The sequence below is a fragment of the Malaclemys terrapin genome, chromosome 1 (genome assembly GCF_027887155.1).
Source record: "Malaclemys terrapin pileata isolate rMalTer1 chromosome 1, rMalTer1.hap1, whole genome shotgun sequence".
In the NCBI taxonomy this organism is placed as follows: Eukaryota; Metazoa; Chordata; order Testudines; family Emydidae; genus Malaclemys; species Malaclemys terrapin.
This window is the reverse complement of record NC_071505.1, coordinates 134579779-134607549: the sequence shown is the minus strand read 5'-3', so window position 1 is coordinate 134607549 and position 27771 is coordinate 134579779. Positions and strand designations below refer to the sequence as shown.

General features: G+C 51.1%; 2 protein-coding genes across 6 annotated transcripts; both read right to left on the bottom strand.

Moving 5' to 3' along the window:
- Window positions 1–1511: 1511 nt before the first annotated feature.
- Window positions 1512–12507, bottom strand: TEX52 (testis expressed 52). Its single transcript, XM_054017791.1, has 3 exons — window positions 12435–12507; window positions 5834–6374; window positions 1512–1770 (listed from the first exon to the last, which is right to left on the bottom strand). The coding sequence occupies exons 2-3, from the start codon at window positions 6349–6351 to the stop codon at window positions 1512–1514; spliced, it is 777 nt and encodes a 258-aa protein (XP_053873766.1). The 5' UTR covers window positions 6352–6374; window positions 12435–12507.
- FOXM1 (forkhead box M1) lies at window positions 11553–27696 on the bottom strand. Of its 5 annotated transcripts, none has more exons than XM_054039710.1 (10): window positions 27561–27696; window positions 26618–26779; window positions 25359–25958; window positions 24563–24711; window positions 24132–24338; window positions 23321–23449; window positions 22622–22666; window positions 15343–15421; window positions 14526–14707; window positions 11553–13776 (listed from the first exon to the last, which is right to left on the bottom strand). In XM_054039710.1, exons 3-10 carry the CDS (start codon window positions 25912–25914, stop codon window positions 12715–12717), a joined length of 2409 nt encoding a protein of 802 aa, XP_053895685.1. In that variant the 5' UTR covers window positions 25915–25958; window positions 26618–26779; window positions 27561–27696; the 3' UTR covers window positions 11553–12714. The 5 variants fall into 5 exon arrangements, with proteins under 5 accessions (XP_053895685.1, XP_053895706.1, XP_053895711.1 ...); XM_054039731.1 differs by having other exon boundaries at window positions 15343–15418; XM_054039736.1 differs by lacking the exon at window positions 22622–22666.
- Between the last annotated feature and the right edge of the window lie 75 nt (window positions 27697–27771).

The window sequence follows — 27771 nt, the reverse complement described above, 5'->3', positions numbered from 1 at the left end:
GACGGTGGCAGCTAGTCCACGCCGCTCACAACCTTAGGGGCATGGACCATCACCGGGGGGGATGGGAACAGGGACACAGGCAAGGTTCTGTGGTGTCAGAGCTGGGAAGTGGGACACTGAGGAAGGAAACTGGAATCATTGCTTGCTGGAAGTTCACCCTAATAAACATTGAATTGTTTGCGCCTTTGGACATTATTGCTCTCTCTTCATGCAAGAAGGACCAGGGAAGTGAGAGGGTGAAGGAATAGCCCCATGTTAGGGGGCTTATCTAGAATCTCTCCTAAATGGTGGTCTCAGAATTCTCACCCATGGCATCTCTGTGGAAAGTGCTCTGCAGTAAGAGCAGGGGAATGTTACTGAATGACTCCGTTGTGTGTGATGTGCTCTGAAGTATTGGCCTAGTCCATGAGAGGAGGTGGAAGAGGAGAGTTACCACTGGTATGACGAGCTCTTCCTGAGGCAGGAAAATAAAATACGGAATCTAAAGACGGAAAGTTTGATTGACACAAACCCTACCCACATATAGAAAGCTGCACACCAGGTGGAATGATCCTGCTTCATGGTTGCATTCCACCCCTCAGGCAAATATGCTTCATGAATCCTCTGCCTAGGTACAACCTTCCCACATCAGGCACACTGTCTGTCTGTCCCATGGGACCCCATGCTGACTTGTCCTTCTGCCCTGATACCCACCCCACACATACACCCTGAGCTCTCCTCCCAGGTACAGAATCCCCCCCCTCAATGCCAGCCAGACCTTGCAGCCAGTTACTGACCTCCCAATCCCCCATAACCCTATGTCAACCAAGCCACACACCTCCCCATACCATTGACCGAAAGACCAAGCGATACACACTGACCAAGCTTTCTTCCTAGTAACAGGCCACTCCCACTCATCCTGACCAAGCACCACATGCTCCCATCCACCACAAATCAAACTGAAAGCTTCAACCCACCTACTCAGCATTTTATACAAGAATCAAGAGCCTGATCTCTGATGTGGACAACCTTGAAGAGGGGCAGCAGGACTTCCTGGTTGTAGCTGGGGATACCTGTAAGCTCAGCACCCACCTAGTCCACAGATGGAAAGAGAAGGAGATCTTCCTGGGCAGGTGCCAGAGACCCTAGGGCTATCAGAATGCAGGCCTGCTCAACAGTAAACATCCAAAATCCAAGATGCCAAAGGGAAATACAGGCAATCAACATGACTTAGTACTACCTAGGCACACCTGCAGCGCTTCAGTGCTGGGGACTCCCAAGCTGTTACATTAGTGTTTTTTTTTTTTTGTAGTGGAGGTTCCTGGATGATGATCTTTGATATCAAGTGGCAGAGAGATCTTGCTGTTTTGGGGGTGCCTGATTGCTGGTAGATCCTGCCTGCATCACCAGTGCGCACTCAGTATTTGGGCTGTTGGTTGCTGTCCTCTGACATAACGGCTTGTGCAATCCCACATAGTTGGGGCCCTGCCTATAGCCCCCAACAGCCCTCTTGAGCCTTAGAATTAGCCCCTCTAGTGTTCTGGGTTCTGTTTGCTGGGAGGGTTACAAAACCCTGTTTGTCTCCCAGACACAGCCAGCTCCTGGTATTTCTGCAGCAACTCTTCGTAGACTGGACTGCTGTTCCTCAAGGCAAGTCTCTGTGCTGCCTCCTGGTAATGGGGTTGGAGGCTGGGGCAAGGCCAATTCCAACAGTCTCTAGTTGCAGGTCTGACTGGCTGCAGCTGGACAGAGAGAGATTGCAGGCCTCTTCCTGCAGTCAGGTGTCTGTATCTGTTAAAAAGGAAGGGAGGATCAATGTGTTAAGTTTCCAGACAGAGAGGTACCTTACTGTTTTTTCCATGACTGAGCTAGCTCCCATAGGATTGGAGGGATGGTAGATTATTAGGGTCTGACTGTAAATACTAATTCTCTCTGTAGAACAGGGTAATATACTTGGTTACCATGCTGCACTGGGTAAAGGTCTCCCTGTCTGCTGGAGAACATTCTTCAAGACTGATCCCAGTCACAGGAATGGAGCACCTGCTCATAGGAGTACAGACCTACTAGCCATTAGCATGATCCCCCGATCAATACTAGGGAGGAGTGATGTCCTGTCCTATAGCCAGGCTTGGCCTGAACCTCCTTGTCTGAAAGGAATAGGCATCTTCCAGGGGCTCCAGCAGGCACAGCAACATGTGCATGCAAAGGGGAGAGAGAACAACAAAGAGAATTAAGGATCTACAGTACTTAGATAATTTTAGCTTTGAGTAATGTTTGCCAGTCACTCGAATATCACTGAGAGCCTGCAATTGTTTAAGCTGCTTCGTGGCAATATGAGGAATAATGGTATGAAACTAAGGGACTAACAATTAGGCAGAATATCAGGGAGGCGGAGGAAACTTCCTGGTGGAGAGATGCATTAGGGCAGCTGTAAAATAGTCTCCCAAGGGAAGTAATGAAAGCCTCATCCCTTGGGACTTCTAAGCTAGGCTGGACATAGCACTAGGAAATCTAGGCCAGGTCTACACTAACCCCCTAATTCGAACTAAGGTACGCAACTTCAGCTACGTGAATAACGTAGCTGAAGTTTGAAGTACCTTAGTTCGAACTTACCCCAGTCCACACGCGGCAGGCAGGCTCCCCCGTTGACTCCACGGTACTCCTCTCGTCTAGCTGGAGTACCGCAGTCGACGGTGAGCACTTCCAGGTTCGACTTATCGCATCTTGTCTGGACGCGATAAGTCGAACCCAGAAGTTCGCTCGCCGCTGAACTACTGGGTAAGTGTAGACCTACCCCTACTGTACTTGAAACAACCCTAGCTTCAGAGATGAGCTAAAACGTTTCATTCCTAATTTCTATGATGTGAGTGCGCTCTAGTGGTCATTCTACTTATAGTACTTATTGGTACAGGAAATAGCTGATGGAACTATTGTGTTCAGCATGAATCCTTAACAGGAAGGGGGGGGGGGGGGGAGTGTCTGAGCCAGGCTTCCATAGCAGGAAGAAGTTGCTTGTTGGTGTGGTGGGGCTTCTCTCCTGAAGTTAAGTTTTTTTCCAAACTCTCACCCCTGCCTTGGGGTGGAGAACCCTCCTTCAGCCTTTGGGAAGGTGGGAATACACCCAGGAATCACTTCAACACCATTGTCAGCAAACAAACAGTACAAATGGCTCAGCAACATTGGTCCCGTAGTCGCAGATCACTAGCATGACCAGATGTCCCAACTTTTTATAGGGACAGTCCCAATTTTGGGGTCTTTTTCTTATATAGGCTCCTATTACCCCCCCCTCCCTGTCCCCATTTTTCACATTTGCTGTCTGGTCACCCTACAGATCACAGCACCTTCTTCCCCATGGCTCTGGGGGATTCTTGCATGTAGTCAATTGTAATAGGCTGGGGGAGTGCTGAGGTAATATGTATAACTTCTACAGTCTCCTTTTTCCTGCACCACAGCTTACTGCTCTGTAGAAGCACAGATCAGAGTACATTCTTTGCAGAAAATTATAAAGTTAACATACACACAGTTAACCTCAGAGCTATGGTGTCAATGTTAACAACATTTGCCAGTCAGCTTGAGAGAGAGTACCATACAACTTCTTAGTGAACAACCATTTAATATGTGTACACATGTTTGCAAATAGTATTTTTGAATTTCTTAAACAAAGCTACTAGAGGGTCAACCTATTGGTGTTACTTATCCAGACTTCCCCATTTTGTTATATAGATCAGTCCCCTGTTTCAACAGAACATATCAACTTTTATTCTTTGGTACACACATGCAGATACATTCCCCTCTGAGATTTGGCATAAAAGGTGTCACCTGGATTCTCCAGAGCCCAAGGAAAATGGCAGCCTCTCAGTACCCTGCCAAACACCTCAGAATCTCCTCAGCAAAATTGTCAGAAGCTCCATGCAGTCAACAGCAATTCCAGTCCCATAGCCAACAGTTTCTAGAGGTTCAGCCTCTGTCCAAAGCTGCACAGGTGTTAGGATACAGCTTCCACAGCAGACACATCTCTTGGTCCTGCACTGATCAGTCGCTAAGTCCGGCGGGCTGTCTGCAACTCCACTATTTATAAACCTTTCCACCAGAACTCCAATTGGCTCTGCTCTCAGAGAGTGAATGTGTGGTACCTGCAAGACTGCCTGCCCTTAATGGAAACTTTCAGTACAGCTTTAGAAATAGCTACTAAGTACATTCAGCAACTACCACACTTCTCTTCTAAACATCTGTGTTCTTCTAGGTTGCCCTGCTCTCTGCATGTGGTGGTTACACAAGCTCATAAGGTATGACTATGCAGCCCACAGCACTGAGCCTTCCAGCCCAGGTCAACGGACTTGGGCTAGCACGGCTTGCTCCAGCGCTCTAAAAACAGCTGTGTAGACAGCTCTTTGAAGTTGTGGTTGGAACTCAGGCTCTGAAGCCTACTCCCCTCCTTAGGCTTCAGAGCCCAAGCACCAGCCTGAGCCACAACTTCAAAGTGCTGTCTATTTTCAGAGTGCCAGCGTGAGCCCCACTACCTTGAGTCTGTCAATGCAGGCTGTGTAGACATGCCATGGGGGCCACACACCCACGCTGCTTCCTGTACCTGCTGCACATGTCCTCTTCTGTAGCCTCTACCTGAATGGCACCCTCATCCTCCAGTAGGAAGAGACCTTGTCAGCAGGGGTGTGATCTTCTGCCAGCTGTATAGCCAACTAAGGCTGTGCTGGGTGGGGGTGAAGAGGCCATCCCCTCGCCGGGCAGGGATGGTGTTTGCAGCTCAGCTGCTGACAGTGTTGGCTCCACAGTGGCAATGGCATTCCATGCCAAGGATTAAAGCGTTACTCGAGTGAGTGCTCAGGGAACTCAAGCCCAGGGTGCTCGGCTCTGGAGGGACTAAGCTTTCTCCTCAGAGTTAAGGTTAAGCCTTTTGGAGAGAACCAGGCTATCCTTGGCAGAGGCAGATTAAGATTTATTGGGACCCTGGGTACAAAGAACATTTGCCCCCCTCGCCCTGGGGCACTGCGTCCTGCTCCTCCTTTTCCCCGCAGGGCCCTGGTCAGGCTGGAATCCTGAGCCAGGACATAGTAAAAGCCACCCAGGGAACCCAAGCTGCTGTGGGAAGCCCCAGAGAGGACATTGGCCAGGGACTGCTTTTGGGGCCCCCCCACCCAGGGCTCCCTACAGCAGCCTAGGCTCCCTGGCTGGCTCTTATCATGGCCTGACTCCAGCTTCCGGGGGCATGGGGTGGGGGAAGCTGGTTAGAAGGAGGCTCCCTTTCTATTTCTTTTCCCCTGCCATAGCTCTTCATCTATAACATCTCAGTGCTTTCCAAAGGAAGGGGAGTGTTATCTGTCTTCAGCTCACTACACTAATTCCCGGCCATTACAGGGACCACTGCTCCATCCTTCCTGTTCTCTGCCAGTGATACAGAAAAGTGTTGTCTCCTAAGGGATGGCCTACTTTGGTCTAATTCTGATTGGTGGGCTTGGTGTGGGGATGGCTGGGTGGTGTTGGTGACCTGTGATATACAGAAGGTCAGACTATATGACAGAATCATAGAAATGTAGGGCTGGAAAGGGCCTTGAGAGGTCATCAAGCCCATCCCCCTGCGATGAGGCAGGACCAAGTAAACCTGGATCATCGCTGAAAGTTGTTTGTCCAACCTGTTCTTAAAAACTGCAGTGAGGGGGGCTTAACTACCCTCATAGTTAGAAAGATTTCCCTAATATCTAACATTTCTGGTGTTAGAATCTATGACTCCATTATCCCTATTTTACACCAATCCTTTGTGAGCTGGTGGTTAAGTTTCCATTCCCTCCCATATGCTCCACAGCAACTGATGAGGCACGGGGAAATCAGTGCTCCTTACCGGTTGAAGTCCTGAGGAGGCAAAATATTTCCCTGGCTGTTTATGCGGGGAGCTCGGCACTCGCTCATCATCTTTAGTCGCTTGCATTCCTGTAGCTCTTTCTGTATTTGGGCCACAGCTTTTTCCGTACGTTTCTTGTCTAAAAACAGAGCTCCCTGTGCGATGAACTTGAGGTAAGTGTTCCCATCCATCTCTGAGGGAGGCGGGATGGGCGGCTGGGGCATGCAGTATGTCCTGGGAGCAGTAATCCATCGCCACACGTTGCTGTCATAAGGTATGTCCGGCCTCGATGGGAAGAGTGGAGGCAGCCTCCCTACATCCAGCCACGTGTGGTATCCCCAGATGTGCCAGCGGCTAGTGTCTTCCCAGGGGCAGCGCAGTTTCTGATTAACTTTGATCTTGATGTCTGTGCATGGTGGTCTTGCAACTGCCAGTTTATGATAAGCTCTTGGGGAAAACCCTGGCCATGCAGTACGCCTCTCTTTACACAAGAACTCACGCTCTGCCCAAGAGGTCATCTGCAAGAGATCCCAGACAAGGCCTAGCTGGGAGAAAACACTTGATAAAACCAGCCCTCCGTAAAGATCTCTACCATCCCAATGTTCTTGTCCTAGCTTGCAGCTCCTGAATACAGTGGGCAAAAGTCAGGTACAATTTGCAGTGTTCAGCTGTAAACTTTCCCTACACAGCTCTGCCCATGCCCCTCAGTCCTGCCCTGCATCCCCCTGCTAGTCCAGTGCTGGGCTCCCCACACAGCTCTGCCAATGCCCCTCAGTCCTGCCCTGCAGCCCCTGCTATTCCAGTGCTGGGCTCCCCACACAGCTCTGCCAATGCCCCTCAGTCCTGCCCTGCATCCCCCTGCTAGTCCAGTGCTGGGCTCCCCACACAGCTCTGCCAATGCCCCTCAGTCCTGCCCTGCATCCCCCTGCTAGTCCAGTGCTGGGCTCCCAAGAGAAGAGAAACAGAACATTTCCCACTGCTATAAACAGAGTAGTGCAAGGCTTAAAGTACTCTCCACCTCACCCACTGTCCCAGTAACTAGCATGCTGTATTGCCAGAAACTTACAAAGAGTCTCCATGGGGACAATCTCACTAAAGAGCACAATGCAGAGATACTTGTTTTCCTCCAAGGGAGGGGGGAGAAGAGGGCACCTGACACTAGAGGGAGTATCCATAACTTCAGTTTACTTAGCGTGAAGGTTTGTACCTTCTTGAGGGACCAAATGACCAGATGCTGTCATCAAACCGCTTTCTGCAGTTTGCACTCTCACCACTCTCTTCCCTGTGCTGACTGGCTGTTTGCTCTATCCTTTCCTGCCCCTCCCTTCCTTCCCCTCTGTGACCCCTCCCTACCTCCTTCCTAACTGTCTCTACTCCTCCATCCCCCCCCTCTTCTCCTTTGTCTTGCCAGCTACCTAATCCTCTCCGAACACTGAAAGGGCTGAAATAACAAAACACATTTTTAAAAAATGGTGCCATCTCATCATTCACTCTGCTTGTATGCTCTATCCCTCTCCCCTACCCTTTGTCTACCTTCTCTGTTCAGATTGTAGGCTCCTTGGGGGCAGGGACTTTCTATTATTCTGTTTGTACAGTGCCTGGCACAAGGGGGCGCTGTTCTTAGTTAGCCCCTGGGCACTACCATAACAAATGAGAAATCTTTAAAAGTCACCAGCATTGCTGTAAACAGCACAAATTACAGAAGATTCGTTGCAATGGGGTATGCAAGCACAGGGCTCCCACAGCCACTCTGCAGAGATGTGTCCTGCACAGCATCTTACCTAGTAATCTGTTCTCTGCGGGTATTGTGCATTACCACTCTGGGGAGAAAGGAAGCCAATCCTGCTCAAGTCATCTATTCAGTTCCTAGTTTGAAATGAACCCTTCAGGAAATATGATCTATCATGGACTAGGGATGATACCCATAGGGTTCTAGAGAAATTGTACTTAAGCTTCTGGAATGAAAAAGAAAGTGAGATCTTCTCTGTCAATGTGGAATTCAATACAGAATTAGGTCCCCAGCTATGGAAAGACCATTCTCTCAGAGCAGTAGGTCTCTTCCATAAAGGAAGAACTTCAGGAACAAAAGTAATATTTGCTGATTGTAAAGAGACTTGTCTTGCCACAAGCACCCTTCCAGACACTGGGAGAAGTCACTGTTTCTTTTCATGGAATATTTTCTCCAGGCAACCTGGGCACAAAGATCTCACCTTCTTGGATATCCCAAAGAAGAGCTGTGAGGTGACTCTCTTCTCACAGACATAGCCCGTTTCCTATGTAAGGCAATCCGCAGAGCTCTAGCTGTGTGTGGCATTTGTGTATTTACTTGTTATAGTGACTATAGTACAGTCATACTTACCCACAGATTTTCTATAAAGCTGATGGCAATAGAGCACAGTCCAGACTTTCCCCACAGACGTTTACCTTCTGAGATTTGCAATTAGACAATGATGCCTAGGTCATAATTTTGAGAGACATTCTAAAGTTCTCCTTCAGGCGTATTACCAGCCCAGTTCCAGAACTGCAGATGGTGGGGTTTCATTTGAACAAAAACAAAATGCTGCAAAGGCTGAAAGAATGACAAAGGCTAAAAAATATTCAAAAGAGAAAAACAATGAGTGGCTGCTCAACTCCTCTGCAGGCCTCACTCCTGCTCCCTCTCTTCCTTCCATGCCTTGCTCCCCCATGCAGACCTAGGATTTAGCTTCATGCTCTCTTGTTTTCCCATCTATCTCTGGGCCTTGGATCTCCTCCTACCTGAGAGCTGCATTGCACAGATCAATTTCCACAGCAGCCACTTGTGATGTCATGTACAGAGAACTATGACTTCAGCTGGGGCTGAAGCAGGAGCAGATGAACTAAGGAATCTTGAAAGGACATTTGCAGGTAAACTAAAAAGAAGAGCCCTCTTGCCCAATGAATGTTTCTCAGTTTCAGAGTAACAGCAATACCTAGCAGTTAAGTAGCACATCACCTCAAAGCACTCTAGAGGCAAGTCTATCTCCTCCCTAGAGATGAGGAAACTTGAGGCTCAACCAGAAGTTATGGACTTGAAGCAGGAACCATTTGGTGAAATTCTCTGGCCTGTGAAACACAGGAGGTCAGACTAGATGATCATAAGGGTCCTGTCTGGCTTTAGAATCTCTGAGGCACAGACAGGTGAAAATAGGTGGGAATAGATCTCAAGGCTGCTGCCTCTCAACCACACGCTCAGTCCAGTAGAATGCAGCTGACAGGCTTACATGCTTAGCTCTTTGCTGCCTATACAGACTGAGATTTTCAAAAGCACTTCCATTGCAGTTAATGACTAAACTCCCTTTAGGCAAGCACTGCATTGCTTTTGAAAATCTCACCTTTAGGTCTCCTGCCTGTCTACTTAGACCCGTCAGAACTTAGCTCTTCCATTTAGTATTTCAACATGAACTGACTAGTGAACAGTTGCATTTTTGCTCTGAAACCAGTGAGAGCTGATTGTATCCCCTTTTCATTTCTGCATTTTCTATTTGAATGTGCATTAGTGAACAGAAGCTGCTGCACCTGATATAATTACTCTCTAGTGTGTGCCAAAAGAGCGTATGCAATCACAGGTATGCTTTTAGGCTGTATTTGTAGATATCACATCATGGAGTGTGGGGGTGGAGGGGAATAACAACAGTGTGATCACACTTGGCATATTCTCTTCTGAACAGAGTAGATGGAGGGGAGTCAAGAAAACAGCAACAAACCTGATTATATAGTTTGAGAGTGACATCTGAAGAAGGATTCGAACCTAAATCTGTAGGTCTTAGGCAAATGACCACCAAGGAAAAGGCATGAAAGAACATAACTGCACTATTTGAAAAGGTATAGAGGTAAATGTGGACTTTTAAGTCTCAAGTGGAGGAGGGATACCCAAAACTTGTGTAGAATTAGTTTTCTAAAGACAGGGGAGATATACTTAACTAGCAGGCTGGGGGGCCCCCAAACAGATTATTTTAGCAAATAAAAGCTCATGAAGGTAGGTTTTACCCATCAATACTGGTTGGAGACAAGATCAACTAGACTACAGAAACCATAATTGAGGAAACAGTCCTGCATTGGCCCCAAGGACATGGACAATCTGGAACCTAATATCTTTCATATTTACTTTCTATAATTTTCCCTTATGGAAAAAAAACCCTACAGTTCATAAATCATTAGTGCACTAATTAAGATGGGTAGGACTGGGTCACACTCAGCACTCTATTGTCTGAAGCTATAGACAAAATTCTGAGAATGTTATCTGATGGAGCTGCAAGGGTTTTGTCTCCTTTCCCATAAAACAAAGGGATGAGGGGAAAATGGTGTCATGAAGGTGGAATCATGCTAGGGAAAGCTTAGACTGGACCCTAAAGTCCCACTGGCTAGCACCAGCCTTTGTGGTTAGAAGGATACTACCAGGTATTGTTAGAAATTCCTGAGATTTGTGTCCCCCTAAATGCAAAGCCTAGTGCTAACTAGTGGGGTTTTACAGTCTAATCTAAGCTTTCCCTAGTATGATTCCACCTTAATAAAAACAACAGTCTCCCATCCTCCCTTTGTTTTATTGGTAAGGCTACAGAGCCCTTGCACCTCTCTCCCCCAAAATTAGATTTCAGGAATAAAAGGGGAGGTGGGGGAAGGTTATCAAGCTCTATATAAAACAGATTACAATAGGTTATTCCTCCCCCACCCCCAGCTGTGTTAATCTCTGGAACTCAGGGACCCAGGATGTCATTGAAGCCAACAGCTTAGCAGGATTCAGGAAAAAAGATTAGACATTCATATGGATAACATCTAATTGTATAAGAGTGCTTCTCCTGGGGGCATATTATTTCTTAATGGTCTAGTGTGGTGTTTCTTGCACTTTCCTCTAAAGTATTTGCTTCTAACCTATCAGAGACAATACACTGAAGCAAGGCTCGGATCCGCTATTAAAATTTTCTATTAAACATGCTTTGGTTAGAATTCCAAACAGTGGCTTGGGGCTAGCTAAGTGTCTCCTAATCTTTTACTGGAGCTCCTACATGTGATACAGTGGTGGATGGTCTCCCTGCTCCATAGGTGGACACAATTTCCACCATCTCACTTCTTTCCTGGCTATTTGCTGCTTTCCTTTTGTCCCTTGCTTGTTCCTTTTTTCCCCCACCTCACCCTTCTATTTTTGAAAGACTTGTGTTTTTGCTCCCACTGGCCCCTAAAGCTAAGCAGCATTTCAGATGGGGAGAAGTGGGGAGTGGTGACTGTATGAAACCATGATCCTGGTGTTCTCAAAGCTGAGGAGGAAAAAGGCTAAGAGCAGCAGCTAACTGTCTGGGCCTTCAGCTCTGGACAGCTACCAGAACAGATCCTAGGAATCGCCCTCAATTGTGGGATTTCCCAAACATTGGCAGGATGGAACCAGACTCATTCTTCTTTCCCTTCCCCCCACAGTTCTTTTCCACCCCACATACCTCCTGAATTAGTCTAGGGCTTGCTTTCAAAACTGAGTCACAGTGCTAGAGCATGAATATTAGGCAAGGGAAATTAACTCCTTGTTGCATTGTCAACTGTGAGTGAATTGCTAAAAAGCAGTCACACCAAGCGAGAAACTTAGAATAGCAGTGCTGACTCTGACCCTTGAAAGCAGCAACGGCAGCACGTGGCCCAGCAATCCCACCCCCAGTTTATAGACAGGAAAGGGAAACTGTTTGGTTGAGGTACGTCTGCATCTTATTTTGTTTTTGAGCAAAGGCCCCATCTAAAGTCCTTCCAGGGCACATTCCTTCTTATTACATAAACACCAGAGGACTGACACCAGATGCCCTATTACACACCGCAGTGGAAGATACATAAGTGAGTTTCAAGAGACGGCATATTTTTAAGTGAAGATTTTAACATCCATCTTACAATTCCTCTCAACCACTTCAATTGTTGGGTCTGATTAGGGTGGCTTGAAGCATTCAGCTAAATGTCAATCTGAGCTGCAGCACTAAATGTAGCTAGGCCTCCAAGCGTACATTGTTGGGGATCTGGTGTATGGCACCCAAGAAATCAGACCTAGATTTAAGAGCAACTGCTCTTCACCATCAGAGCCTGGATGACATATCTGTGAGACAAAGTCCAAGCAAAGGGGTTTAGCGGGGCTGTAGTATAACAAGCTGTTACATTGCAATTGGAATAGACACACACTTGCGGAGGGGTGATCTTTCAACCTCTGCCCCTGCCAACATTCAGAGTGTCCTATACCAATGTGTTTCTGAAGTGAGGGAAGACCAAAAATGGCATCTTAGGCATTCAACCTCATTCAGGGGGAAGAGACAGGGACAGTGCTTCAAATCAAGCCCTTTACCACCCATTTCTATTCCCATAAAAGTTCTAAAAGAATAAAGTGACATTTATAATTAAAAACTAATTTAAGGAATGTACAATATTTACAGAGTCACGACAGGCAAGACACCTCAGGAAAGTGGAGCACTGTGAAAGGAAGGGAATTGTACGAGGGAGTTGTTGAGGACAGAGCTGGGAAAGGCTTGGGACTTTTCTTTCTCCAGAAGATGTACTTTGGAGGGGCCTATCCTCATCGTCTCCAACCCCTTGGATGGCAGGGTGATTCAGCACCCACCTGGAAACCTTCCTTGTAACCGTTTCACAAGGGACTCTGTTTCTCCACTAACTCAGGCCTGAGGCAAGGCCTGTCCCAGACCAATATTTATTGCAGCTCATAAGCGAACTCATAGCAGCCAATGGGCCTGTCTGTTTTCCAGCCAAGCAGATCTCAGTACAGCCCAGTATTCCCAATGGGAATAAGTCAAAACTACATTATGGGCCCCTGCATATCCCATCTGAGCAAGTCTCAGTAGAGCCCAGTGTCCATTACAGCTTGGGAATAAGCCAAACACAGCCTATCTCAGTTCAGGAATAAACTGAGACCAGCTCATCTCTGGCCCCAGGATGTCATCCTCTAGGCCAGAAAAGCTGATATCCAGCAGGATTTTGCTCAGGCTGTTGTTCATGGTGTCCAGGACCAGGCCTTCCATGAGAGACTGATTCTCAGGTAGTCCAGAGGCTGGCAATTCCGGGGATGATTGCTTGGTGGATTCAGGATTGGAAGCAGGAGAGCTTGTGAGGGGCCCGGAAACCATGTCATTGGACTCTGTTTGGAGAAGCTGTCGAGGGGAGTCAAACAAGGAGTTTTTAAGGGGAGTGCTGTTGAACCCCAGCAAGTCCAAGTTCTCCTGGAGGGATGTGAATGGCACCTGAGGGGTTCTCACGGGGCTGAAGTCCAGCTCACTACTTTCCTTAGCAATGGGTGCAAGTCTCCAGGAGTCAGGGCCCCCCATTGGTGGAGTAGCAGTTGGGACTTTGCTAGGGGTGGAGGAAACTGGCAGCTTGCAGAACATCTCCTTGACTGGTGTTTTAAAGGGGCCACCCTCCTCCTGGGAGCAGCTGAGCTCTAGAGACTGGGTTTCCTGCAGGAAAGGAAGGTCTGACGCTAGCCTGAAGGAGTCAGAGCCACCGCTCTCTGGCAGAACCAGGACTGGCTCTTCTGAGCAAGGCAGCACTAGGTGCTGTTTCCTTCTGGACCTGCCCATCTTCCGCCTCTTTATAATCACTGTGTCAGATACGCCCCGGGGCGGGGACTTCAGCACGGTAAAGTGTTTCTCTCGCTTCACACATGGTACTGGGAGCAACAGGCCTGTCTCTTCATCAGACTGCACTGGTTCCTCCTTTATAGACGAGACTGGGGGGAATGAGGGCAGCCATTTGTCAGGATAGGAATCCTCCTTCTCCTCCTTTATACACAGGGCTGCAGGGAAAGAGGCTGGCGCTTCACCAGGCTGGGAGTTGTTCTCCTTCACAGATTGGGTTGGGGCAAATGGGGGCGGCCTTTCATCACAGTGACTCTTCTCCTTCACAGGCCCCGTGGGCAAGTATGAGGATGGCTCTTCAGTGGACGGCAACACCTACATGGGAAGCAAGAAGTGAGAAATGACATACTACAGTGAGTAAGCAGGGGTCTAGAGAAAAAAAAAAATCACAGGGCAGGAAATGCAGCAGGAAGGAGAAAGACAGTAGAACTTTGGGACCAGGGAGAGGGCGGTGGGGGAAAGGAAGGCACACGGCTGAAGTCAGTGGCAATAACACGATTAGATAGAGAGGAGCCGGCAAAGCGCACGGGAAGGATCTTGGCACAGCACCAACAGATGGTGTGCCTAGAGATCAGTATTTCTGGGGAGGCGCTGTGAACCCAAGGAATGTTAAGGTTGGGGGATGCAGGTAGTGAGGAGAGCTGGGCGCTTCTGAAAGAGGCAAAAACCACACTCTTCAAAATGTTAAGGGAGATCAGAATGGGTCAAGAGAGCAATGCAGTTCCATTAGGAACTGAATGAAGGCTTGAAAAAAGGAGAGAATCCACGTTGCTCCTGTCTCTGGTTCATTGTGGCTGGACAGTAGAGGAGTCATTGGTTCACACTTTGACAGGAGAATCCCTTTGTTAACTAAAAAGCAGCCTACCCATGACAAGACAACTAGAGGAGAACAGTCACTTTAGGAATGGGGGATGGAAGGCAGGTGTAGCCAAGTGCCAGCCAGCTCCAGTCCTACCGCTGCAAGCATGGGCATTTGACAGCAGTAGGGAGAGTGAGCAAGAAAACCCCATGGAGAGCAGGGGAGACTGGCACCACAGAAGCCCAAGGCTAGCAGAAACACTAACCTTTGGAGCAATGCGTACACGCTTGCTGCTCCGGATAGCCTCTGAGCCACTGAGGGAGGCTCCCTGGGCCATGGGCTGAGGCACCTTCAGGGAGGACTGCAGGAGGAGAGGTTGGCTCACAGGAAACTGGATTGGAACCAGGTAGGAGCTGACGCGAGGAAGCAAAGGCTTCATCTTTCGGCCTGGAAGGGAAGATAATGGGTCAGCTAATGTCCTGCTCTGGGGAGCCTCTTCACCTCCCCCCACCACACACCAAGCACCAGCCAGTCAAGAGCTGGGGAGCTTGAGTCATCCTCAATCCCAGAGCATAGACAGTATTTGGTCCTGCCATGCGGGCAGGGGACTGGACTCGATGACCTCTCGAGGTCCCTTCCAGTCCTAGAATCTATGAATAACCAACTAATTCCAGGGAGAGGCTCACCCCTTCCCTGCCTTTTCTGCATAGTTATGGGGATGCAAGGCTTGAGCTGAAACCCAGCAGAACCCAGGAGCTCCGGTGAACAAGCCTCCCCAACTCAAGGTGTCTTGGGTTAGGAAATTGCTCCCCATAGAGCTCAGCTCCTACTCCCTTTGAGACCTGGCCCCTGTAGCAGGTCTCTCCCTCCCCGAGATGTCTTCTCTCAGATGCAGCAGCCCTACCCTCAGCTCCAAACCTGTCAGACAGGAGCGGCCGTGGCAAGCCTGCAAGCAGGCCATACTGGACAGCAATTTCCATTTCTTTTCCTACAGGCTGGGAATGGCAGTTCGGGATCAAGCGCCCATCACCCTGGTTAGGGGACTGGCTGTCTCTCTGTCCAAGACAGATGCACACACTCACGTGCATTCTGTGGCTCAGTTTTGTTGCTGCTGTTTCCCCCTGTGTTCTTCTGGAGTTCTGGAACATGTCGTTTTTGCTGCTATGGTCATTGTGGGATAAGAAAGAGAGGAAAAGAGAGTTAAAGAGAAGAACCCATCTCTGTTCGACTGCCTCGCTTAGGAACGTGGATCCAGAGGCCTGTGCTGAGCTAGTGCCGAGAGAGCAACCGTTACCACCCTGAGACTGTGTGCCACCTGCCATTGCATGCCCATGCCATCCCTCTGCCAGCTGCCACCCTAAAGCCTTGTAGAGGGTGACCTGGCATGAAGGAGCTTCTCCAGCTGTGGTCTCTGCTGCAGGAGAAATGACCTGATTTTGGTTTCCTCTCTGCCTGAGAAAAGGTGAACAGTATAGTGTGTCGTGTCTTTCATACAAACCATAGCCCAAAATGCTCAAGTGGAACAGCAGAGCGAAAGAGGAATTGAAGATCTAAGCAGGTAGAAAGAGGGATGGGGTTGGAAAGGAAATGGAGACAAGTCTGGCTAGCTGCTTGCACATCTGTTACCACTACACTGCTGGAGGTGAAGGAGGCAGCACCAATTTCCATCCTGCCAAAAGTCATGGTGCTTCCAGGAAGAAGAAAGGAGTGCAGAGATTTTGCCCTTCCTGAAGCCACAGCCCAGAAAGGAGAGGAGCTGCTGCCAGGAAGGGTTGTACCTGAAGCTTCTGGCTGGGTTGGTTCTCTGGAGACACATTTCAGGCCAATATTCAGCTGCCGGCACCTCGCTGCGTCTATAGATACGCGCATGCAGCTGTTATATGCTTCTGCAAATATCCATGCAGCATTATTAGGTCTTTACCAGCTAGTGCATTTTCTGCAGCAGTTAGAAAAAGACGGTTACTCACCGTTGTAACTGTTGTTCTTCGAGATGTGTTGCTCATATCCATTCCATTAGGTGTGTGCGCGCCGCGTGCACGATCGTCGGAAGATTTTCTACCCTAGCAACACCGGCGGGTCGGCTGTGGAGCCCCCTAGAGTGGCGCCTTCATGGCGCTGAATATATACCCCAGCCGACCCGGCGCCCCCTCAGTTCCTTCTTGCCGGCTACTCCGACAGTGGGGACGGGGGGCGGGTTTGGAATGGATATGAGCAACACATCTCGAAGAACAACAGTTACAACGGTGAGTAACCGTCTTTTCTTCTTCGAGTGCTTGCTCATATCCATTCCATTAGGTGACTCCCAAGCCCAACTTAGGTGGTGGGGTCGGAGTGAGACATTGCTGTGTGCAAAACCGCTGATCCGAAAGCAGCATCGTCTCTGGACTGCTGCACTAGTGCATAGTGAGCTGCAAATGTGTGGACTGATGACCAAACCGCCGCTCTACAAATGTCCTGGATCGGAACACGTGCCAGGAAAGCAGTCGAGGAAGCTTGGGCCCTCGTGGAGTGAGCGGTGAGGTGCGGTGCTGAGACACCTGCCAGGTCATAGCAAGTCCGGATGCAAGACGTAATCCAGGAGGATAGGCGTTGTGAGGAGACCGGTGAGCCTTTCATTCGGTCGGCCACTGCAACGAAGAGTTGCGTCGTCTTTCTAAAGTGCTTTGTGCGGTCAATATAGAAGGCCAGGGCCCTACGTACGTCCAGGGAATGCAAACGTTGATCCTGGCGAGTGGCATGTGGTTTAGGATGAAAGACCGGGATAAATATATCCTGGTTGATATGAAAAGGAGAAACCACCTTAGGGAGAAAGGCAGGATGTGGACGAAGCTGCACTTTATCCTTGTGAAAAACTGTGTAAGGGGGCTCAGATGTAAGCGCCCTGAGTTCAGAAACACGCCTTGCTGAGGTGATGGCTACGAGGAAGGCTGTCTTCCAGGATAGGTACAGAAGTGAACAGGTGGCCAGTGGCTCGAATGGAGGACCTGTGAGCTTGGAGAGAACCAGGTTGAGGTCCCACGTCGGGACGGGCTGACGTTGTTGTGGGTACATCCGGTCTAAGCCCTTGAGGAATCTAACGACCATCGGGTTAGAGAATACCGAGGACGCGAGTTCCCCTGGGTGAAAGGCCGATATAGCGGCCAGGTGAACTCTAATTGAAGATATCGCCAACCCCTGCTGTTTTAGGGAGAGGAGATATTCCAAAATGAGGGGAATGGGTGCCTGCAACGGGGGCGTGGCTCGTTGTTCGCACCAACATGAGAACCGTTTCCACTTGGCCAGGTACGTGGTCCGTGTTGAGGGCTTCCTACTGCTCAGCAGAATCTGTTGGACAGAGTGCGAGCATTGCCGCTCTGCCTGGGTGAACCATGGAGCAGCCACGCTGTGAGGTGGAGTGATTGCAGGTCGGGGTGACGCAGCCGACCGTGGTCCTGAGAAATGAGATCCGGACATAATGGAAGCGGGATCGGTGTTTGAACCGAGAGTTCCAACAGTGTGGTGTACCAATGTTGTCTCGGCCACGCTGGAGCGATCAGAATTACCTGTGCCTGGTCTCTGCGCACTTTTAGCAGTACCTTGTGGACCAGAGGAAACGGAGGGAAGGCATAAAACAGGTGGTCTTTCCAGGGAAGGAGAAACGCATCCGAGAGGGAGCCCGGAGCTCGACCTTGTAGGGAGCAGAACACGTGGCACTTCCTGTTGTCTCGAGATGCAAACAGGTCTATCTGGGGAAACCCCCACCTCCGGAAGATGGAATGTATGATGTCCGGACGGATAGACCACTCGTGTGTCTGGAAGGACCTGCTGAGTCGGTCCGCTAGAGTGTTCTGGACTCCAGGGAGGAACGATGCCGTGAGATGGATTGAGTGGGCGATGCAGAAGTCCCACAGGCGAATGGCTTCTTGGCATAGAACTGACGAACGTGCTCCTCCTTGTTTGTTGATGTAAAACATGGCCGTGGTGTTGTCGATGAGAACTAACACACAACGGCCACGTAGGAGATTGAGAAATGCCTGGCACGCCAGGCGCACCGCCATCAGCTCCCGAACATTGATGTGCAGGGCTAACTGGGGTGCAGTCCACAGGCCCTGGGTATGGTGTCCGTTGAGATGGGCGCCCCAACCCAGAGATGAAGCGTCTGTGACCAGGTGCAGAGAGGGTTGTGGGGTGTGAAAAGGCATCCCCTCGCAGACCACATTGTGATCTAGCCACCAGGTGAGGGAGGTCAGGACCGAGTTCGGGACCGTGACCACCATGTTCAGGCTGTCCCGATGTGGACGGTATATTGATGAAACCCAGGTCTGGAGTGGGCGAAGCCGAAGTCTGGCATGCCTGGTTACGTACGTGCAGGAAGCCATGTGACCCAGCAGGGTGAGGCACGACCTCACCGTGGTAGTTGGGAAGGCCTGTAGTCCTTGAATGAGGCTCGTGATGGTGCCAAAGCGGTTGTCTGGCAGGATGGCTTGTGCACGTCTGGAGTCTAGAACTGCGCCGATGAAATCTATTCTCTGGGTAGGTTCTAGAGTGGATTTGTCCTTGTTGAGTAGGATGCCCAACTCGTTGAATGTGTGCACTATTCTGTGGACGTGAGCTTGAACTTGCTCTTTGGTGCGACCGCGTACCAGCCAGTCGTCTAGGTACGGGAACACCTGTATCCCTTGCCGACGAAGGTACGCTGCCACGACAGCCATACATTTCGTGAACACTCTTGGGGCCGAGGATAGGCCGAAGGGAAGGACTGCAAATTGGTAGTGCACCATGTTTACCACGAATCGCAGGAAGCGTCTGTGAGGTGGGTAAATTGAGATGTGAAAGTATGCGTCTTTCATGTCGAGGGCGGCGAACCAGTCTCCAGGATCGAGGGAAGGGATAATGGCCCCCAAAGAGACCATGCGGAACTTCAACTTTACTACGAATTTGTTGAGTCCGCGCAAGTCCAAGATGGGCCGCAGGCCTCCTTTGGACTTGGGGATCTGGAAGTAACGGGAATAAAATCCCCTGCCCCTTAACTCTACTGGAACCTCCTCTATGGCCCCCATAGCAAGGAGCGTGGAAACCTCCTGTATAAGAAGTTGCTCGTGAGAAGGGTCCCTGAAGAGGGACGGGGAAGGGGGGTGGGAGGGGGGAATAGAAGAAAACTGGATAGTGTATCCCCTCTCCACTGTGCGGAGGACCCAACGGTCCGAAGTTATAAGGGACCAAGCACGGTGGAAGTGGGAGAGATGATCCCGAAAGGAGGGGGCTGGATCCTGGGGGATGACTGGGGCGCCGTCCTCGACCGCACCTTCAAAAGTTCTGCCTGGGGCCTGAAGGTGGTCTAGGTGGCCCCTGGTTCTGGCCGGGTTGAGGGCCGGCCCACCTTCTTCTACCACCTCGCCCTCGCCTCCGGGTCGAGTCCTGTCTCTGACGAGGCGGGGGGGGGGTAGAAGCGCTGAGGCTGCGGCCTAAATGGTCTGCGCTGAGGGCCCACAACATGCATCCCCAGGGAGCGCATGATTGTTCTCGAGTCCTTGAGGCTCTGCAGACGAGAGTCCGTCTTGTCCGAGAACAATCCATGTCCCTCAAAGGGCAGATCCTGTAGGGTTTGCTGCAGCTCCGGAGGCAAACCCGAAACCTGAAGCCAGGAGATCCTCCGCATAGCGATACCCGAAGCCAGGGTCCTCGCAGCTGAGTCTGCTATGTCCAAGGAGGCCTGCAAGGAGGTCCGAGCCACCTTCTTACCCTCCTCTACCATGGCTCCAAACTCTTCCCTGGACTCTTGGGGAATCAACTCCTTAAACTTCCCCATAGAGTTCCAGGAGTTAAAATTGTAACGGCTCAATAGCGCCTGTTGGTTCGCCGCTCTAAGTTGCAGCCCTCCGGCTGAGTAAACCTTACGGCCAAACAAATCGAGCCGCTTAGCCTCTTTTGATTTAGGCGCTGCAGCCTGCTGGCCGTGGCGCTCTCGTGCGTTCACTGATGCCACCACCAGTGAACACGGTTGGGGGTGGGTATACAAGTACCCGTAGTCCTTAGACGGGACAAAGTACTTCCTTTCCACCCCTCTCGCTGTGGGTGGGATAGAGGCAGGAGTTTGCCATATCGTATCCGCATTGGTTTGTATCGTGCGGATCAGGGGTAGCGCCACCCTCGATGGGGCATCCGCTCCGAGGATGTTCACGATAGGGTCCTGTACTTCCACTATCTCCTCCGCCTGCAGGTCCATATTACGGGCCATCCTACGCAGGAGATCCTGGTGAGCCCGAAGATCTATCGGAGGGGGACCCGTACATGAAGTGCCCGCCACTGCCTCATCCGGAGAGGAGGAGGAAGACGCCTCCGGTGGTACTGGATCCAAGGGGGGGTCCTGATCCCCCTGCTCTTGGGCCGGAGCATCACCTGTACTCCGGTCTATGGTGTCAGGTGGCGTGGACACGGAAGCCTCCATGCCCCCTGGCGGAGGTCGAGAGATGGTGGATTCTGGGGCCCTTCTAACCGAGTGACCCGAGCGAGAGGTCAATGGTATTGGAGCCCCTTGCTCCTGGTGGTACGCCCACGGGGTCCAAAATGACCAGTGAGATGGTCCATGGGAGTGGTCCTCTGCCAACTCCTGCCAATGGCCCAAGTTCCGTTCCTCGGCTTGCCCTTGAGGGGGGTATGCCGATCTCGACAGGTCCTCCGAGGAGCGAGACACCGATCTTGACGGCCATGGCGGTGCCGAGAGAGATGAAACGATCCCCGTGTGCTGTGGTGCCGCACGGTACCGGTCCGGAGATGATCTATCTCTGCGCGGTGCCGGCGAACGGTGCCGGGACCGCGATCGGTGCCGATGACCTCGTCGGTGCCGGGAGCCGGATCTGGACCTCGACGAGGACCTGGAGTATGCCCGGTGCCGGGAGCGGCCTCTCGACGTCGAGCGTCGAGCGTAGCGGTGCCGAGAACTACGTCTTGACGTTGATCGGTGCCGACGATCATAGCGGTGCCGAGACGTAGAGCGGTGCCGCGAAGAAGATCTTGGCCGCGAGTACGACCGGTGCCGAGGCGATATTCGGTGCCGGGACTGCGAGCGGCGTGGGGACCTGCTTCGGGACCTGGATCGGTGCCGAGGTTCCAGCCCTTGCGATGGAGGGCGCATCAAGGCAGGTTTCCCCCTCGACTGGACCGGGCGAGTCAACGGTGCAGTCGGTGCCGGTGGTTGAGGCGGTGCCGGCTCCGTGAGAGCTATTAAGTCTCTCGCCGCCGCGAAGGTCTCTGGAGTCGACGGGAGGCACTGTATCACCGCCGGTCTCGGTGGAGACGCTATCTGCACCGGACTCAACGGCCTCGGCGCCGGAGTCGACGGTGCTGGAGGCACCTGTTTCCGGTGCTCCACCGGCGGACGCGGCTCTACCCCCGGCACTGGGGGAGCCGGCGTCTTCGGCACGGATGTCCCCGTCTTATGGGCTTTTTTATGCCCCGGGGATAATGACCGGCGCCGAGGCACTGCTTGCGGTGCCGACGAGGTCCGGTGCCGGGAAGGCTTGTCTGACGCCACTCGCGTGGTCGTCATAGCCGGTGCCCCCGGGGCACTGCGCACCGAGGTGCTAGGTGCCGGGGCCTGACTTGTAGATGGAGCGTCCGGACTAAGTGCCGCCTCCATCAGGAGTTGCCGGAGCCGAAAGTCCCGCTCCTTCTTGGTCCTTGGTCTGAAGGCCTTACAGATCTTGCACTTATCTGTTTGATGGGACTCTCCCAGGCACTTCAGACAGGAGTCGTGCGGGTCGCTCGTGGGCATAGGCTTAGCGCAGGAGGCGCACTGCTTGAAGCCGGGAGCGTTGGGCATGAGCCTGGCCCCGTGGCCGGGGGAGACGACCCCCTTAATCCCCTGAACTACTTAGAACAACTAAAACAACTTTTAAACTATTTAACTATTTAACTATAAACACTAGAACTATAACTATAACTATCACTGTGATACAACAAACTAAGCTAGGGAGAGTGGAGAACAGCTAAGCAGCGCTCCACAGTTCCAACGACCGTCAGGGGTGGTAAGAAGGAACTGAGGGGGCGCCGGGTCGGCTGGGGTATATATTCAGCGCCATGAAGGCGCCACTCTAGGGGGCTCCACAGCCGACCCGCCGGTGTTGCTAGGGTAGAAAATCTTCCGACGATCGTGCACGCGGCGCGCACACACCTAATGGAATGGATATGAGCAAGCACTCGAAGAAGAACTTGGCCCTCCATTATATCAGGCATGCCTCCTTCCCCAAGAAAGGTGTGCAAAGAGCTATTGGACTGGTAGCTGCGGTGACTCATTCCCCCTCCCCAAGCATCCTGTCCTTTCCTGCAATGACTGGCAAAAGGAAAAGCAGCCCAAGCCCCGAGCCAGAGGGAAAGTCTTACTGATTCAGAATACTCAGGCGATGTTGGTGACCCCGCATCCAGTGGCTGGTGGCAGCAAGGCATCAGGAGGGAGAAAAATAAGAGGAAGTTACCAACCAAAGGGGGAAAAAATATGGGACATTAACCCTTGCACAAAGTTCCGAAGTCAGAACAACCAGCTATTGAACATGCCCACCCACCAGGGAGAGAAAACAGGAAGCGTTCACCCTGCCTGCTCTGAAAATCATTGCAGCAAGAGAAGGTCTCCATTCCTTTCACAAAGAGACCCCTTCCACAGCCCCCAGGTGACACAGGGCAATTCTGCCTGCATGGCTGGTCAAACACAACTATGCAGTGCATTAAAGGCCCAACCCAACTCTCATTTAAGTCAATGGGAGTCTTTCCATTAGCTACCATGCGAGTTTGCATCAAGCCTTTGGAAAGCAGCTGGTTGAAAGCTTATTCTACCTCTTTCACTATTTACATTGCGCCTGGAGAGCCCTGTTGCCTCAAAGGTGCTCCAGCCCATCTGGGCTACCTCCCACTTCAAAACAGGGAACCCGCCACTTGTAAAGTTAATAGTGATTTCGTTCTCTAGAAGTTGGACTGAGGCCACATGCCAAGAGGACTTCACCTCCCTGTTGAAATCAGATGCTGTCAGATGTCCTGGCGTTCAGGAATTGGGAAGGCTACCTGTTTTCCTTCCCAGGAGCCACTCACCTTGAACACTTGATCCAGTGTCAGATAGCGATTGGCATCAGGGTGGATGGTCCAGAAAGAGATTTTACCATTAGCAGACGTCTCCCGGACAAACATATCGTGAAGGGATAGATTGTGTCGAATGGAGTTCTGGGTGGAGAGGAAAGATCTTAATGTTTTTGGCAACCAAGCATAGGTAGGACCCTAAGACACTACAACCCAGGCAGAGGAACACCCCCCTGGCAGACCGCAGCCCTTCATGCTCACCTGGTAACCACTTACATCCCCATCACTAAAGCCCCTTAGTGCTCTCACCAAAGATATTCCAGCTTCCAGCCCAGTAATCAGCTAGCCCTCTCCCCTGCCTGAGAGGAGTTGAGAGAGGATGCTAGGGTGTTTGAGATGGAAAAGGGAACATCAGGAATTGAAGAGGGCCCTTAGTTTCAAACCATTTTCCATCCTGTTTCATGGGTTGCTTGTTCCTTTGGATGCAAAAAAAAAAAAAGCAATTCTCCAAGCAAGCATCCCCCAAGTGTGAGGGCTGGTGTACAGTAATGCTGTAAGTCAACCCAAGTTATGCTATGTAACTATGTTCGACTTACAGCGGTGTCTACTGTTGACTTACCTTCCCACCTCTCTGGGAGGTGGATTATAGATCTTAACAGAAGAGCACTCTGCCATCAACTTAGCTTGTCTTCATCAGACCCACTAAATTGACACTGCTGCATAGATTGCAGCAATGCCGATTTAGCCGGAAGTACAGACAAGCCCTAAAACTCTGTTGCCCACACCTAGGGATAGAATCAGGTGCATCCCCAGCAGAACATGTTACCTTCCAGCCTGGCTTGGCCACATATTTGAAATAAGGAAAATGGTCCTCAATCCAGGTATAGATATCCTTCAAGGTCATGCGCTTCTTCTCAGTGCTGTTGATGGCAAACTGGATCATGGCCATGTAGGAGTAGGGGGGCCGTTCTGAGATCGAGTCCTGCCACAAGGAGGAGGAGGTAGCAGTGGCAGCAATGGAGTCTTCTTCAATCTGGAAGAAAAAAGGAGGAAACTGTGTGAAAGTTGCAGGGGCCCAGGAAAGTTCCAAGGAAGTTCCTCTTAGCCTGAGGACTCTGCCGCACAGATCAACTTGGCGGAGGCTCAGGTTACCCAGATTTTGTCATGTCTGCTCCCTTTGAGTGTTCTCACCCACATGTTCTGTCTTCAGTTTCCAGAGGTTTACTCTATTATGTAGCCCACCATCTCCCTCCTTACCTTGATCGTCTCCTGCACAGGTGTCTGGTTCTCCTTCTCCATCTCTTGTTTCACAGTACAGGGGCCCAGCCCATCAGAGCTCATTTTCCCTAGCCATTGGATGTTAGTCAGACTGTTATCCAACCCGCTGCTTGTTGCCTCTCCACTGCCTGCAGGGAAACAAACCGAGAGCCCTGCTCACTCACCTGCTGCCATCCCAGATACCTAAAGAGAGGCCCCAGCCAGGTCTCCCAAAATGGGCCCAAGTTCCCCATCTTGAGCTAGAGGCACCAGATGGTGCTCTGAGGCTAAAGCATCATGTGGATCTAGCCAGAGCTCCTGATTTAGCTGTGGATCAGCCCAATTGCTGGAAAGTCTCCAAACCTAAAAATCCCAGAAGGATCTGAACCTTCATCTGCCCTGGCCCAGAGCAAGTGCTGAAAGCCGTACTTAAAAAATGTCACCAGACGTTTACTAGCCAACGAACTAAACATCTTTGTCCCAGGCAGCAAAACCCTTTGCTCCTGTAGTTCTGACCCTCCTCATCTCCCATTCTGTCAATATACCAAAGTCTTGACCTGCAAACACACCCTGCAAACTCTATGGGAAACACCATGCCCTAAGATCACTGATTTTGACTTGGATTCAGTATTTGAACCCCTGTCACCATATGTAGAAGGCTAATATATTAACCAGCTGGGCTGCTTGAAATTTCACATTTTTCACCACTGCACTCTCCCATACTGAGCAAGGCACAGGCCTCCCACACACCCTTCATTGCACTTAAGAGGCCAATAGAAGGGAACAGCCTACGTACTGTTTCCTTCCTGTTCTTGTCCTCCCATGGAATTGACTTGTGGAGGCCACAGTACTGCCCTTTCCACAGTTTTGTCAGGGTTTTGGCCGATGTTCTTCTCTCCACCTTGACAATCTGCTGCTCTGGCCCCCTTTGTTGCTGTGCTCGTCTCATCCTTTGATTGGAGCGTCTGCTGAGCTGCTGTTGAGCCTGTGGGGCGAGAGCTGCCCCCACTGCTGATAAGAATGAACTTGTTGGGCCCATTGCTGCCACATTCTCTCCCCTTGGCTGTCAGAGCCTCGATGATACTCTGGATGTCAGCATCGGGAGGGATGATCACCACCTGGGTGTTGGGCATGGTGGGATGATTAATGATCTTTATTCCTGCTGGGAATTTCTGGGTGCCACACTCCACTCTGTCCCTGGGTTTGTCCCCTTTGCTACTCTCCTCGTTGGGGACTCCTTTACTCTCCCCATCCGGTTCATCTCTTGCTGGAGAGTTGGATGCATTGCCATCTGGGAGGGACAGTTTTCGTCTCTTCAGAATCAGGGGCCTGCGAGGGCTGGTCCTCATCATTGATCTGTACAGTCGCTCTCCATTGAAGACTGCAAAAACAGATCCTGCAAATCATAAGACAGAACATGAAAGAAGAGCTGTGGGCCTGGAACATATAGGAAAGGAATCAATTGTCTCTCATGCAAGGTACCCAATCAGCTGGTGTACGCGGGGCTTTCCACTCCATACAGTGGTAGCCCCAAGGGTGGAAGAGTCCTCACCACCTGTCTTGTGGCTAGGGGACAGTCCCTATGCCCATAGGGAAGAATTGTATACTACATCCACTGCAGGGAAAGGAAGAACAGATCAGAACAGACTATTGGAAAAACGGGCAGCACCTCCTTCTCTCATTTATCAACACACATCTTGTGAAAACCCCACACAAATGACCAGCACCAAGTAAATAATTTGCAATGATAACTGAGGATCTCAAACCACACCCGTGAGGTTAGAGTTATCATAACTGTTTTATAGATGGTCAACTGCTTGAAACACTATAAATTAGGAGGGTTTTAACCCATGGGAGCTTGAAATAGATGTAGTAGAAGCTAGGCACTTCCCTCCTTAGCACTGTGCAGAACTAAATTTATCATCCTCAAATGGCAGAATAAACTTCCTAATCTGGACTTTATGGATGGTAAATGATTTTAAAATTTAGAACTGGGGGGATAAATGGCAAGACCAGAAATAGTAATTTGGAGAAAAGATAATTGGTTGCCCTTACATGAACACCGGTTGCAGATATGGGAGTTGTGGCGAGTGGAGCTTTGCTCTTGCACAGGAAATCTTCTGTGTAACTACAGTGCTTGCATTATGCATATTATGTATGGTAGATTTAGCATTAACCAATATGGAGAGGATTTCACATCAGTGGAGCCGATCCAGCCTGTTAGTGTCACAAAATTCTCAGAGAGGGTCATTTGTATTGACATAAAAGGGCAAAACCAAAACTGACAGAAAAATAAACTAGTTCCCTTCCTCCATGATAGAGGCAAGCGACACATCCAATCCCGGCCTCTTCCGAGCAGTTAGAGATGCTCAGAGAGGCTCGCCAACAGGTATTCTCAGCATTCTACAGAGGTTACGACTACTGTCCTACCGGTCACATAGAGGGACCTCTGTGAGGTTAGGGCAACCCCCCGCCCGCAGTGTCACACAGGGAGTGCCACGGGGCTAGGGTCAGAACCGTCCCCCGCAGAGAGCTCTAGAGAGTGATGACAACCCCTCGGGTTGCCCAGAGAGCTCTGTGGGAGGAAGCAGCTTCATGGGATGCCCTGGGCACCACTGACAAAGGCCTTGCAGCATCCTGGCTGTGTGCGGTGAGGGAGTCATGCCTACAATGGGAACTCTCACCACCTCTTCCCCCTCCCCATCCCTACCCCCCCATCCTTGTTCCCCAGGGGCCTGCATCCACCGGTCTCAGGTTCCTCTAGAGCCTCCAGCCCAGGTTTTACACCCTCTTCACCACGTCCCCACGATGACCCTCCTTACCGCCACAAACCCCACTGAGCCCCTTTTCCTTCCGTGGTCCCTATAAATCGCCTCCCACCTGCCGGGCCCCTCCCCCCCACGCCCCGGCTCCCCGCAGCAGGGCCCCTTCCTCCTGCCCGCACCCTGATCCCCGCCCCGCGGCCTGGCCCTTCTGCCCCTCCCCGCCCCGCTCTCACCCCGCTGTCGGTGGGGGCAGGGGGGTCGCGCGCCCCGCTGCCTCCCCGCAGGGACCCGGCGCCGCCGGGCTCCGCTGCTGCTCTCGGGACACAGAGGCCGTTCGTTTCGTTTCCCGGTTTGAATTTGGCGCCCGGTGGCCGGTTGGCGTCACGTGCGGGGACGGGGCCAATGGCAATGGGGCCGGGGGGCAGAGCGTTCCATCCGGGAGCG

What these genes read in the sequence shown, in the direction of transcription:
- TEX52 (XM_054017791.1), bottom strand. Translation starts at nt 6,351, where the DNA reads ATGACCTCTTGGGCAGAGCGTGAGTTCTTGTGTAAAGAGAGGCGTACT. An exon ending in CCTCCTCAGGACTTCAACCG is followed by an intron (nt 1,771 to 5,833) that starts GTAAGGAGCACT and finishes CCTTTTTAACAG; the next exon opens with ATACAGACACCTGACTGCAG.
- FOXM1 (XM_054039710.1), bottom strand. Translation starts at nt 25,914, where the DNA reads ATGATGAGGACCAGCCCTCGCAGGCCCCTGATTCTGAAGAGACGAAAA. An exon ending in ACAAGAACAGGAAGGAAACA is followed by an intron (nt 24,712 to 25,358) that starts GTACGTAGGCTG and finishes GTTTCCCTGCAG; the next exon opens with GCAGTGGAGAGGCAACAAGC. An exon ending in CTGTGCAGGAGACGATCAAG is followed by an intron (nt 24,339 to 24,562) that starts GTAAGGAGGGAG and finishes TTTTTCTTCCAG; the next exon opens with ATTGAAGAAGACTCCATTGC.